This window comes from Aythya ferina (genome assembly GCF_964211825.1).
Source record: "Aythya ferina genome assembly, chromosome: Z".
In the NCBI taxonomy this organism is placed as follows: Eukaryota; Metazoa; Chordata; class Aves; order Anseriformes; family Anatidae; genus Aythya; species Aythya ferina.
In genome coordinates, this window is record NC_140299.1 from 50,065,977 (window position 1) to 50,080,239 (window position 14,263).

At 36.8% G+C, this 14,263-nt stretch overlaps 1 protein-coding gene and 1 long non-coding RNA gene across 7 annotated transcripts in view; one reads left to right on the forward strand and one right to left on the reverse strand.

The window, feature by feature from the left end:
* The window catches only part of FBN2 (fibrillin 2), a 201,232-nt gene that overhangs the window by 182,549 nt on the left and 4,420 nt on the right, over positions 1 to 14,263 (forward strand). For all 4 annotated transcript variants that reach the window (XM_084504020.1, XM_084504022.1, XM_084504021.1 and 1 more), the window contains 12 exons: positions 175 to 300; positions 407 to 526; positions 1,797 to 1,919; positions 2,323 to 2,454; positions 3,768 to 3,893; positions 6,664 to 6,870; positions 8,165 to 8,290; positions 8,851 to 8,973; positions 9,134 to 9,250; positions 9,922 to 10,050; positions 11,577 to 11,696; positions 13,988 to 14,219. In XM_084504020.1, the coding sequence (XP_084360146.1) occupies positions 175 to 300; positions 407 to 526; positions 1,797 to 1,919; positions 2,323 to 2,454; positions 3,768 to 3,893; positions 6,664 to 6,870; positions 8,165 to 8,290; positions 8,851 to 8,973; positions 9,134 to 9,250; positions 9,922 to 10,050; positions 11,577 to 11,696; positions 13,988 to 14,219 (1,681 nt within the window). The remainder of the gene's footprint in view (positions 1 to 174; positions 301 to 406; positions 527 to 1,796; positions 1,920 to 2,322; positions 2,455 to 3,767; positions 3,894 to 6,663; positions 6,871 to 8,164; positions 8,291 to 8,850; positions 8,974 to 9,133; positions 9,251 to 9,921; positions 10,051 to 11,576; positions 11,697 to 13,987; positions 14,220 to 14,263) is intronic.
* The window catches only part of LOC311427055, a 31,463-nt gene continuing 21,389 nt past the window's right edge, over positions 4,190 to 14,263 (reverse strand). For all 3 annotated transcript variants that reach the window (XR_014687184.1, XR_014687185.1, XR_014687186.1), the window contains 5 exons: positions 13,307 to 13,484; positions 12,875 to 13,180; positions 10,471 to 10,572; positions 6,921 to 6,969; positions 4,190 to 5,644 (listed from right to left, as the gene is read on the reverse strand). This is a non-coding gene — a long non-coding RNA (uncharacterized lncRNA). The remainder of the gene's footprint in view (positions 5,645 to 6,920; positions 6,970 to 10,470; positions 10,573 to 12,874; positions 13,181 to 13,306; positions 13,485 to 14,263) is intronic.

Sequence of the window (14,263 nt, forward strand, 5' to 3'; positions counted from 1 at the left end):
GACAAGAGGCTGACTTTTAATATATGTGAGCCATTATGAGATAGATAAGAGATTACCTTTAAAAATGCATGGGTAGAGAACAACAGAATGGAGCACTTTGATTTTTAAAAATGCTGTATTGAGACAAAAACACATCAACTGATAAATGGTTGCTAATATCTTCCTACCTTTTAGATGTTAATGAATGTCTTGAAAGCCCAGGGATTTGTTCTAATGGACACTGCATCAACACCGATGGATCCTTCCGCTGCGAGTGTCCAATGGGTTACAACTTAGATTTCACTGGAGTACATTGTATCGGTGCGTCACTGTTTCGTAAATGCTAAAAATTATAGCACTCGGATTTGAAACGTAATTTGAAATGTGTCCCAGTTCTCTTCAGCTTACATTTACTCATTATACACAGATACTGATGAATGTTCAATCGGCAACCCATGTGGAAACGGTACATGCACTAATGTGATCGGCAGTTTTGAATGCAACTGTCATGATGGATTTGAGCCAGGCCCAATGATGAATTGTGAAGGTACATTGTCTTCTACTGTCTTTTCCTTTAGTTTCTGTGTAAGTTTCACAATGGTTAGTTTCAAATTATTTTATTCACTAGGCGTTTGGTGCTAGAATAACCAGGAGGAGAAAAGTTTCTTTAATTGAAATATCTGATAGGGAAAGCAAGTCATGAATTGATTTAAGCATTTTTTTTTTAATTTATCACAGGGCTTCTGAAATTGCATATTGTGGTAGTCAATGCAGTGGTTAGCTGTATTTATTGTGAGGTTATTTTGGGGACCTAGCAGTTATCATCATTTCTTTTTCCTCTCCAGCAAACAGCTGAATCAGTTACCACTGCAAAAAAAAGCCTGAATTTGCAGAGTGTTTTTCATAAGTGAGGCAGCTCAGTTATGAACTGACCCATTCATCACAGTTATAGTAACAAATGAGTTACATTGGACACAATAAGCTGAAGTCAGACCTCTGATCCATCTAGTCCTTTATTTCATCCTTCACAGTTGAAATGCTAATTCAGGACAGCATATAAGCATGACTAACAACTTTCAGCAGCTCACTCCTCTCAAGAATATATGGGAAAATATGATGCAGATCGGAGGATGTGTTCCGGCAAAGTGGGTTTAGCATCCATTTATGGATCTGTTGTCCAAGAATCTGTCTAGTACATTCTTCAAACTACTGATACCATCTGCATCTAAAGCCTGTTGTGGCAGCAAGATGCAGAAGTTCACTACCCTCACAACTTAGAGGAGTATTTTATTTCATTTATTTTAAACTAATCCTCTATTAGTTTCACTAAATAAGTTTCATTCTGTAAGTTTCAGTAAGTTTCATAGCGTGGGGTATATATACAATCATTATGTTCTCATCAGATCCTTATCAGGATCCTTCTTTAAAAATTTGTCTTTTACAAATCATAAGTTTCCTTTCCAAAGCAAGAACTAATTTTCTTATAGTTGAAAAAAATGCTGACATCTGTCATCACATAGAAATACATTTTCAAAATTTCATTTAATAAAAATCTAAAATAGAGCAGTCCCAGCTTGCCATTTTAAGTTCTAGTTTCATATTATATTTGTAACTACTTTTACACTGAGCTTTGTTCATTTTTGTCTGACTACTCATAACCAAGCATCCATAAGTTTCTGGTTTGCATTGTATTACATTTCTGATATTTTTTGCCGATTATATACATATATATATATATAGAAGTGCAGGTATAAAAACTTCTGGGTGATTGTTTTAAAACTTACTGGAGAATGATGTTTTTGTTCCTTTCTGTTCAGATATAAATGAGTGTGCTCAGAATCCCTTGCTATGTGCTTTTCGTTGTATCAATACTTATGGTTTCTATGAATGCACCTGTCCAGTTGGCTATGAACTGAGAGAAGACCAAAAGATGTGCAAAGGTAATGACTTAAATGTGAATTCCCCACCTTCTATCACCCTGTGCTGGCCAATACTCCAGATATTTCTGTGCATCTTGTGTTCATCCTCTTAGTGAAACGTAGCAAACAGCATAGCAGATAATTTACTCCTTCAAAATTCACATAATGCCAGTGTTTAGTGCTTTGTGTGTTCTTGCTGGGGAATGTAATACAAGAATGTCAAGATGGTGAAATTGTCTTTCAGCTCACAAAGATTACTTTGACAACTGCAGTTATGCACAGCACTCTGTGGTGTTTTTGTTGTTTTTTTTTTTAGTTCTTGTTTCATAGGATAGTCTGGATGCATTTTTTTCATGAAAAAGTGCTGGTTGCCTTCAGTAAATGAAGCTACTGAAAGGATGCTCAAATACATGTATTTTTACAGATCTAGATGAATGTGCCGAAGGCCTCCATGACTGCGAATCAAGAGGCATGATGTGCAAAAATTTAATTGGTACTTTCATGTGCATTTGTCCTTCTGGAATGACCCGAAGACCTGATGGAGAAGGCTGCACAGGTAAAGCTTAGAAAAGGAAGAAGATATCTACTGCAATTACAATGAGAAAGAATGCTCTTTACGTGTATATAGTGAGCTGGAAAATTACAGTTCATAAAGTACACTTAAGATAGCTGATAGTACCTAATGTCTTAAATTTACTTTTTGTTTCAATGTTCACCTACCTGAAAATAGGTATAAAGGTCTAGGAAGTATTTCAGAAGAAAAACTCTGGTTTTATTTACTTCATTGTACAACAAAATCAGGAAGTTTTTCAGACACTTGGTAGATTTAAAGCAATAAGTATCCTTTTTTCAGGACAAAAGAGACCTCATCCGATGAGTACAAAGCAAAATTATTGTAAATAAAAAGTTAAACTGCCTTCAGCTTAAATACTGTTTATAAATAATGTGGCAGTTCCTTAAAGAATTACAGCTGTGAGATTCTGAAACAATATATAAGCCACAAAGAGGAGGAGGTGTGAAAACTGCCATACTTTACAATAATTCTCTATATCTTCTCCATTATTTTTGGAATTGGTTGAGAGGGAAATGTTGGCAAATTACACTTTTCTAATGGGTAAAAAACTCAAGCCCATTCTGAAGTTCTCTTTGGAAAGAAGTATCTGAGGCTATCATTAGCTCAGAGGAAAAAAAAATAAACATACATCTCAGAGAATGCTTTAAATGAAAATATTTCAAAACAGCATTCCTTCAGCAGCAGAATGACCTCTCTTCTTTACATAACTTGATGAATTTACTCAGAGGAAAGAATGTACTAACAATAATTTTGTCTTTTTCCCTATTTAATACTGCCTTTAAATGACCTGAGGTTATTTTTCAGTTAAACTTTAAGCATCTATAGAGGTATTTAATTGCTTACAGTGTCTATGCCATTAACTATGGAAGAAAATAAACCAGGATTGTAAAGTGTTTCAGGGAAATTATGTGCTGACTGAATTGTGACTGCAGAAAGAAGTTAAATGTACTCAGATTCCTTCTTAATGATTACAAAGTGAAAATTTGTTACACAAGTCATGCACGTGTTCCAAATTTATTTAAATGTTATTTGCCATGTAAAAGTTGTGGATAGGACTCTGCTGCAAGTGTTTTCTGCTTCTTGTTACTTGCAAAGCGCAAAAAGGTCTAAAGCCTTCATCCTAGATGCAGCATATAAGGCACGGAATAGGATATCATTACTAGAAAAGTCTTTCTCACACTTAATCAGTTGTTGTTGGTCCACTTCTTACAAATATTACGCAAAGTGCTGAATACATTCTGCAAGTCTGATACATCTTCTTGTAACAATAACCTGCATTTGGTATTTTGGTAAAGACGAAAATGAATGCCGTACCAAGCCAGGTATCTGTGAAAATGGTCGCTGCATGAATGTCATTGGGAGCTACCGATGTGAATGTAATGAAGGATTCCTGTCAAGCCCATCAGGCATCGAGTGTCTTGGTAAGTCCCTCTCTCCTTCATATGCATTCCATCTTACATGAAAGAGTGTTTCGGTGCTGGGATTTAGAGTGTAAATTGGGGTTCTAATTATCTCTAACAGCTCTCTTAGGTGAAACAATTAAATAATGTTCCTGATTAATTAAAATAATGAAATGACATTAAATGATATAATATTAAATAATGACAGGAATGAGGAACCTCTTGAGAATGTCAGCTTAATCAGGCTACAAAAGGGCCTCACATGAAAACATCTACATTCCACAGGGCATAAACACTATCCAGACAAACTATAGGTATTTATAAAGAAGCAGAATTTATTTATCTTAGATAGATGAAAAACTGGGATGCATAGCAAACTGAAGTGTTGACACATTCAGAACATGATTTTAAGCGCCACAGTATTGCAACTAGGTATATGATTTTTCTGCACTTTTAATGTAGATGGTGAATATTAATAAAAATATTAGGCTTTCACAAAAAAAAAAAAAAAAAAAAAACTTTTGTTGAAAAGTTATTGAGCTGTGTCTGCACTTTAAACACTGATGAACGGTTTAATATTCATCAACCTGTATTTCCTTTTCAATATGTTCAGACTTGTCATTTGCACTATAAAATTGTTACTCTTTTAAAAATCAAACAAAACTGCAGAATCTTGACTTTTTCATGACCACTGCTCAAGTGTAAATACTTAAAAGTGTTTTTACAATACTAACATGTGAAATTGCAGGACTGTTTAGAACTATATAAAGAACACCTGCTTTAAAACTACTTAGATATTATCTGACGTATGTAGTAAATAACCAGCTCCATGTAAGTTGCCATCGGTAGTGTGCTGACTTCATGGCAAAGCAGTAATGTATTTCCTAAGTATTTCCTAAGGATTAGGACCAGATGGGAGTGGGATGTTGTAGGCTTTTAACCCCAGCCAGTCATTAATGCCAAGGAAATACCCTGTTTTCATTATTACTTTCTTATATCATATATATATACATTTATATATACATATATATATATAAATAATGCGTATCTATTATATATATGCACACACGCATATATTTATATACATCATTTTTTAAAAACTATACTTTGGATTACTTTGCTCATTGCTGCTTTTCCTTTAGGGCTGTCCAGGTCAGATAAGACTGAAAAATTAGACTGGCAGAAACAAACTGCATCTTCAGAATTAAAGAACAAACATTAAGTCTTAGATTACACTATTTTAAATATATTGTGCAAACCTTTATATTCTGTTCACATTGAAGCATATTCCACATCTCAAATTGGAGATCAAGCATTGCATGGTCTTCAAGTTATAAGGGGCATAAAGACCTGCCCAATATACCTACTTACAAGAACATAAGTCTGCTGAGTCTCTCACAAGTGCCACTTTCTGTGAGGACAGCTTTCTCTGCTGTAGCCAGTTAAGTTACCAGCCACCCAAAGCAATTTTCACCTAAGGTCAAAGATTACATTTTACCAGTTCATGTGAGAAATCCACAGATTATACTTATATACCACATGGTCAGCTTGGTGTTCAAAAATGTACACATTCTTAGGAATCTGAAAGATTTTAACTTTAAGCTTTAAGACAAAAGATCTTTCACTTAAAAACATAAGCGTCTGTCAGACTAGTTGACAATATCTTCATTTTTATTAACAAATATGATAACTGACCTATAACCTAATTAGAAGTACCATCTCTGCAAAATCTAATTTCCATGATCACTGGAATCTCTCCTCTCTTCGTCTGCCTGTTTGAAGGAAACATGCAGGAAGTTAATGATTGTGTAGTTTCACTCCTCTTTCATGATTGACATGTATTAATAAAAAGGTTCAAAAAATAAGGAAAATTGATTAAGAAAGAGACAGGTTAACAGTATGGCTATATAAAACCATTTTTCCAACCTGCAAAGTAGGAGTGTTGCTTAAAAAGACTAGTGAATAGCAGACTAGCAGCACTTAGAGACTTCTAAGTGCTAAGAATTTTGTCATTTAAATCACATCAGGGTATAGATGATCAGACACGCTATTTTTACCAGGAAAAATTAAAAAATGGAAAAAAAAAACCAACACACCTACACACACAAAACAAACCAAACAGTAAGAGAGAAAGAGAGAGAAAGAGAGAGAGAAAGAGAGAGAGAAAGAGAGAGAGAAAGAGAGAGAGAAAGAAAGAGAGAAAGAAAGAGAGACAGAAAGAGAGACAGAAAGAAAGAGAGACAGAAAGAAAGAGAGACAGAAAGAAAGAGAGACAGAAAGAAAGAGAGACAGAAAGAAAGAGAGACAGAAAGAAAGAAAGAAAGAAAGAAAGAAAGAAAGAAAGAAAGAAAGAAAGAAAGAAAGAAAGAAAGAAAGAAAGAAAGAAAGAAAGAAAGAAAAGCCAAAGCTGTAACCCTACTCCAAGTAAACCTGTTAAATGCAAGCCAAACATAGGTAGCTTAAGAGGGAGCTCAGTTTGGCTTGCAGCCTGTTCTACTATCAAGTAAGCTTGCCAGGGATGCCTAAGGGCACATCCTTCCTAGAAGTAAGATTCACATCAACTCCTACAGTACTAAAATTCGGAGATGTCTGGAATAAACTTGGAATGGCAACAAATGTTCAGAAGACATGGCACATTTTTGAAAGGCTAAAGCAAAACAGACTTTGCAGACTGGTTGCGAATAACCTAGTGCTTGAGAGTTGACAGAGAGCCAGAATAACATATCAGATGCTCAGTGATTCAGATATTTATCTCCTGCTCTTTCTTAGTCTCTCCAATTCTTCCTTACAGATAATCGTCAAGGCTTTTGCTTTGCTGAAGTACTACAGACTATGTGTCAGATGGCTTCAAGCAGCCGCAATCTTGTCACTAAATCTGAGTGCTGCTGTGATGGAGGCCGGGGCTGGGGTAATCAGTGTGAGCTCTGCCCACTTCCAGGAACCACCCAGTATAAGAAGCTCTGTCCACACGGTCCAGGATATACTACAGATGGAAGAGGTATTTGCAGAGATGAAAGGACGTAGAAAACAGTGAAGGAATACACTTACATGCTTAAGATAATGCAGTATTCTCTTTGAAGCTCCTTTGAAGAATTTCCTGTGAAACAACAGAGTTTGATTTTTCAAATACTACTGTGTGATCAGAAATTAAAAACACCTTTAAACAGTAGCTGCACCAGGAATACTCACAGCTGTGCACGATTTTCAGGGTTGGGATCTAAAACAACCAGTAGTAAAAGCTAGAAATTATCCCAAAGCTTTTGTATGCTGAGATGTTACACACAAGGCAAAAGGTAACAGCAGTAGTTCTAACTGGCACATATTTTTAAATTTTGGTGAAAAATTTTTCTTGATCTTACTAGTTATAACAAACTTCACTTACATGATTTTTTGTTTGTTTGCTTTTAATTTTTTGCCCTTAGTAATCAAAACTAGAGCTGGATTACCTAATGAAATAGCATGAAACTTTCAATGCAGAAAACAATACTAAAAATTGGAAAAATATTTGCTTGTGTGTTCAGGCCCATTTTAAAGAGAAAGAAAGGTTAAAGTTACTATCCAAAGCATGATGATCAGGAACTGTGGAAAAATTTGAAGATTTTTTTTTTCCATCCCCAGTAACATTCCCATGGCATTATACAAAATTACAGAATGGCTGAGGTGGGAAGGGACCTCTGGAGGTCATCTAGTCCAACCCCCCTGATCAAGTAGGGACACCCAGTGCAGGTTCCCCAGGACCATGTCCAGGCAGCTTTTGAAGATCTCCAAGGAGGGAGAATCCAAAACCTCTCTGGGCACCATATTCCAGTGCTCAGTCACCCACACAGTAAAGTGCTTCCTGATGTTTAGATGGAACCTCCAGTGTTACAGTTTGTGCCCCAGTGCCTCTTGTCCTGGTACTGGCCAGTGCCTCTTGTCCTGGTACTGGGCACAAAGGAAGGAGCTTGGCCTCTTCCCTTAAACTAGACTTTGATGAGATCCCCCTGAGCCTTCTTTTCTCCAGGCTGAACAATCCCAGCTCTCTCAGCCCTTCCTCATGAGAGCTGCACGATTCTCCTGATCATTGTGGTGGCCCTCTGTTGGACACTTTCCAGTATGTCCAGCTTTCTGTTGTACTGGAGGGCCCAAAACTGAACACAGTAATCCAGGTGCAGTCTCAGCAGTAGATCATTGGTAGAAGGTGGTCTTTTTTCTTTGAATTTCTTATTCAGAAGGAAAACTTAACAAATGTCAAATACAAAACTAGTATCTATTTTTTATGAAAGATCATATATTTAATATTTTCCCTACAGATATTGATGAATGTAAGGTCATGCCAAACCTATGTAGAAATGGACAATGTATCAACACTATGGGCTCCTTTCGCTGCTTTTGCAAAGTTGGCTATACGACTGACATAAGCAGCATATCCTGTGTTGGTAAGATTCAGTCTCTTAATCGTCAATATTTTTTTTAATGGTACATAATTACACAGTGCAACTATCAGTCTCCCTCTGTAAGCCTTTGAGTATCTCTTTATCTCTTAACTCTTTTCTTTCTTTGTCTTCCTAGTATGCCCTTCTGATTTCATTTTGCAAAGCAGGGAAACAAGCTGTACTGACAATATTCCTGCACTGAAATATGTTTTCATCTATATAACCATGTTGACTGACAAAACAGCTAGCTCACTGCTTTGTTTTTGCCACTTTCCTGTTGTTTAACTCATCTAAGTATATCATAGTATGCCTGAAAAGAAATGCTTTGTCCATAGGTGAAAATATTAAAGTCACTGTTACTCTAGTGTGTCACTCTTTCAAGAGATTCAGTTTGCCACAGTAGAGGTTACTCCAAAGTGACAGACGCATAGGGAAAGAAATGGAAATGCTGCAAAAATGTAAAACATACTTCTACAAATGTTTTTCTCTTAAATATAGTACTGTTCAGGAAACATCTTTCAAAGAAATCAGTACAGCAAATCTTTAACAGTTTCTCTTTTTAGATCTTGATGAGTGCTCCCAGTCTCCCAAACCATGCAATTTTATCTGCAAGAACTCAGAAGGGAGCTATCAGTGCTCATGTCCTCGGGGCTACATCCTTCAAGAAGATGGAAAGACATGTAAAGGTAAAGGAAGCTATACGTAGTAACTTTAATTTTGTTGCACTTTGGCTTAAAAGGAAATATTTTTGAAGTGTGATTTTTTTTTTTTTTTGCAAGTTAGACTATATTTGTTGACTTCATATTTGTTGACTTTTGTTAAGACAACATCACCTCTTACTTCCAGATCTTGATGAATGTCAGACCAAACAACACAATTGTCAGTTTCTCTGTGTCAACACCCTTGGAGGCTTCACATGCAAATGTCCACCTGGTTTTACTCAACATCACACAGCTTGTATTGGTAAGAAGAACATGAGTTTTCTTGCATTCATTTTTTCTAAAAGAGGAACATTCTCAATTCTTACCCTTTCGCATCATATAAACAATAGTAATACAGAGCAATAATGTCAGCAGTTCAGAAAACAGATTTTGAAAAGCAGCAATTACAGCTGAAGAAATATCAAAGTATATCCACCATTTGTATTTTCTTGCTTAGTAAAAAGTTATATATATTTAATACATGTTATTATATGCTAAGTATAACCACATGGACACAAAGGAGTAGAGTATTAAAATCTGATTTAAAATGTAGTTAAAATAAAAACAGACTGCCTTTTCTTCTTTAATAGATACAGATGTCTTTAGATCTTAAGCACATGCATGAATCTAGCCAACTGAAACTGTTTTAGTTAAGCTAATATGTAGGTGCAGCCTTTTTCCACTGTCAACAATTACGTACCTGGGTCTTTCACGCTCATAACTGAATTACAACCTGTGCTACCAATTTACTAAGTACTTTTAGCCCTGCATGAGTCATCAGGTCATCTGAAATTTGAATATGGAAAATAAAATTTTCAAAATAAATTTTTGCATCTCTTTGGTTTTCAACCTCTAAGGAAGTGTTATATGAACATGCCTAACATCTTACCCCCAAGGTAAGATGCTAACCTTCTTCTCTCTGCCCTGTTAAAGATAACAATGAATGTGGTTCTCAGCCATTGCTTTGTGGATCAAAAGGAATTTGCCAAAACACTCCTGGAAGTTTTACCTGTGAATGTCAAAGGGGATTTTCTCTGGATTCTACTGGATTAAACTGTGAAGGTAACTAGTAAAAGTCAAATTCTTTTGTGGTGCAAATTCTTACCTCTGAGTCTAGGGAATCCTATGATGTCAAAGACAAACCACGATCATAAAACAGAGAAGCAGACATAGTGAAAGCACATACCAAAAATAAATAGGAGTGTATCTGAGGAATTTAAAACATAAATGTATGCAAGAGCATACTGTCTAACTCTTTTTTTACACAAGTTAAAATAAAAAATTACTCTTTATCTGAACTCTCAAACAACTCCAGAGTGCTTTCACCTTCACATAGGTTTATGAATCAAAAAGTCTGGTTACTTTTTCTTTTTATTTCCATGTACTCTAAAAAGAATCTTGCTACTTTTTTTTTTTTTTTTTCTCCAGCTAATTGTAATCATCTGCCTGAAGGTATCTAAGATCAGATTCTCAGTGACATACTTATCTCTTCTTCCATAGCTTCATCTCTCTGTTGGCCCAAAGGAAGCCCCAGTTGGGAAATCTGGATTTGAGAGTTGTAGTGTCTTTAGTTGGTCTCAGATACTGTGAAACAAAAAATTAAAAGGCAGAGGTATATGTGCACAAATTTATGACATCTCAAAATATCAGTTACCCTGACAAAAGGATTTAAAACATGAATTGATATTTGGAATGCATTTCTAAAGTAACAATGCAGAATTTGCCCATCTAGAACTTTTAGAAAGCATTATAATCTGTCAGATTACTTTATCCTCTTCAAGTACATACATTCATCATGTGTACTTTATCCAGCACTAAATTACACATACCAAAGCATACACAAGATAGGTACATAACTAGAACATCAGAACTGCTCTATATGTTTTTACTGATGAAAGCACAAGTTTCATTTCCCGGCAGTAGTTTTCTAGACCTCATGCTTTGGGACAGCCCAGTTCCCCGAAATCTGTGGACAACTATGTACAGCTAGAGTGTAACTTACAATCTGTGGTGTCTTGTACAATTTCTTATTTTCTACTAGCATTGCATACTGTACCTTACACATTGGGGTGCTTACAGTGGCTTACTTCTTGCAGCAGACACTGTTTCTAATGACCAGATTTTTACATTTTCGTTTTAATTTGTGGGTTTATTCTTTATTTACACCTTCATCAGAGTTTTTTAATTGCAAAGGTGAACAAGTACAATACAGACAAATTTGATATGTGTTCCACACATTCAAACACTTCAGTATGTGCCAGGAAACTGAAGTCCTACATAGGTGGTTTGGCAGCTGAAATCCAAAACCATTCATGTTCTGAATATTACATCAAAGCAACATTGTGTGTGATTAGGAGTAGTGTTTCTTCTCCAAATCTGAGTTAAAGTTTTGAAAGCTTTAGTTGGATTATTGATAGATACAGAGAACACTGCTCCAAAACTTCCAAGGGAAAAACCCTGTACAGTGCTGCCATCTTAGAACAGTATTCCTCTGTCATAAATATGGGTGTTTAGGTGATTAAAGTAACATATTTGCAACATGTATATTGATGTGTTCCCTCTGTTCTACTTCCCTTCCCAATGCAAAGATGTGGACGAATGTGATGGAAATCATAGGTGCCAACATGGCTGTCAAAACATCCTCGGTGGATACAGATGTGGATGCCCACAAGGGTACATACAGCATTACCAGTGGAATCAATGTGTTGGTAAGGAAACAAAATGCATACAATACATTTGTTGTCATAGAGATTACAGTGACAACTGCCAAGTAAGGGCAAGAATGCACTGGACAAAGGATATGCAGACAGATCTTTTCTCTCTCTCCCCTTCTCTCCATCCACTTACTACTTCTAATGTAAAACAATGATAGATGGTGATGAGAAAACTCACTCAGCCTGTTAAAACTCTGTGTGACAAGGTGTTTTTTCTAGACTTTCTATATTCTGACTCCCTTCTCCTCAAGAAAATCCCCATCAAAAAAGGTGTAAAGGCTTTTATTGAATTCCTTCAGGCTCAGTATAGATACCTCTCTTGAAAAAAGAAAAAAAACAATCCTACATTTCATCAGTAGGCATCAGTCAACACCATTAGCATTTTGAGAATACTACAGAGCAGTATCTATAGTGAATAGGAAGAAAAAGATACTGACATAATCATTCCAAAATACAGTGTTAAGGCTACCATTAGTTCATTGGGCAGAAAACAGGGACAAATGAATCAGCTCAGCAGTTTTCTTCTATATCTGGCTGATTCAGTCCATCTTTTTTTTTTTCTTCTGTATTTCATGAACTAAGCCAAATCCTATACCAAACAGAATGTAGGAAATTAAAATAAATAAATAAATAAATAAAAAACAACACGGACAAACAACCCTATCCTGTACTGTTCACAAAGCACCATAACAACATATTTACCTTTTCATGTTTGCTTTCATGGTTCTACCTCAATGGTATCACAATCAGAGGATAGCTGTGAGCCCTGCCTTAGATAGGCTGATCTTATTGCCCTGTTATTAGTTCATCAAAATTAGTTCATTACACCCATTTTACACTGAATAGCACACCAGGCAGTTTTTCTGAAGGTCCAGCCAGTAGCAGCACTACTTCGTACTGCTCTTTAACAAAGAAAGATAATGAAGGAGGTAGGAGTGACAGGAAAATACAAGTAGCAACTCTGACAAAACAGCTACGGTCTCTGAATGTAGAATAAAGATAGACAGTCCTCAGAAGAACATGTCTTCTAGTAACTGCAGACAAAAATGGTAAAGCATGCACCAATGATTCTGGTTATGAAAACTGTACCATGGTAAGGTAAATAAAATAAGCACCGTATTTGCTAATTGTCAAATACATAGTCTTTCAATACAACCAGCTACTTTACTCACTCATTTTTCACAAGATAACCTGTAACTAAATCCATCAGACTGATTGGAGGATCTTCCCTTTATGTGCCCATAAAATGAAGACAATTCTTGCTTCTCTCTTCCATCTGGAATGGCTGTTCAGGTTGTCTTTCCCCTCACAGAGCCTGCAGGTTTCTACTTCAAGTAGGTAGTAACCTCACCCCATCTCTGGGTGTCCATGAACACTGTGTTGTGGTTTAACCCGGTCAGCAGCTAAACACCACACAGCCATTTGCTCACCCCTCCCTCCCCCCCCCGGGATGGGGGAGAGAAACAGGAAAGTGGATCCTGTGAGTTGAGATAAAGACAGTTTATTAAGACAGGAAAATAATAATAACAATAATAACAATAATGATGATAATAGTACTACTACTAATGTGTACAAAACAAGTGATGCACAATGCAATTGCTCACCACCTGCTGACCAATGTCCAGCTCAGCATGTTGCCAGATGGGATAGAACACCCCTTCGGGAAGTTTGGGTCAGTTGTCCTGGGTCTGTCCCCTCCTAGCTCCTCCTGCAACCCCAGCCTGCCCGCTGGCAGGACAGAGTGAGAAGCTGAAATGTCCTCAGCTTGGTGTAAGCACTGCTCTGCAACAATTAAAACATCAGCATGTTATCAGCACTCTTCTCATCCTAAGCCAAAACATAGCACCCTACCAGCTACTAGGGGGAAAATTAACTCCGTCCTAACTGAAACCAGGACAACACTGTCATGGTTGAAGTATGACTGGAGTTCCAGTCCATTTCTCTTCTGTGGATCTTGCATGGTAGGAATGTATCCTGCCAGGAGAAAGAGTATTGACAAGTACCCCTAAGCACAACAGGAGACATGCCGTGAAGGAAAGGGAAGCGTTGAGGGAATATAAACTTGACAGTAACAGTATCCTAAAACATCGTTATGGTCCAGATATATACGTTTGGGATTTTTGCCAGTGTGCTTTTACTTTGGGGGCCACATCTTTGTAGCATAGTAAGGTCAAGGACGTAGCAGAGCCCTAGGACTTGGAGATATTATGATTTGTTAGCTACATCTTGCCTGTCTGATCTTTGTCCAGATTAAAGATACCAATGCACTTTTGTTTGCTTACTAGATGAAAATGAATGTTCCAATCCTAACACATGTGGCTCTGCTTCTTGCTACAACACACTTGGGAGTTACAAGTGTGCCTGCCCTTCTGGATTTTCTTACGACCAGTTCTCCAGTGCATGCCACGATGTGAATGAGTGTTCTTCTACCAAGAACCCCTGCAATTATGGCTGTTCCAACACTGAAGGTGGTTATCTTTGTGGCTGTCCACCAGGATATTACAGAGTTGGACAAGGGTGAGTATCTCACACAGTCACTCATCAGAGACACATTCAGAGGG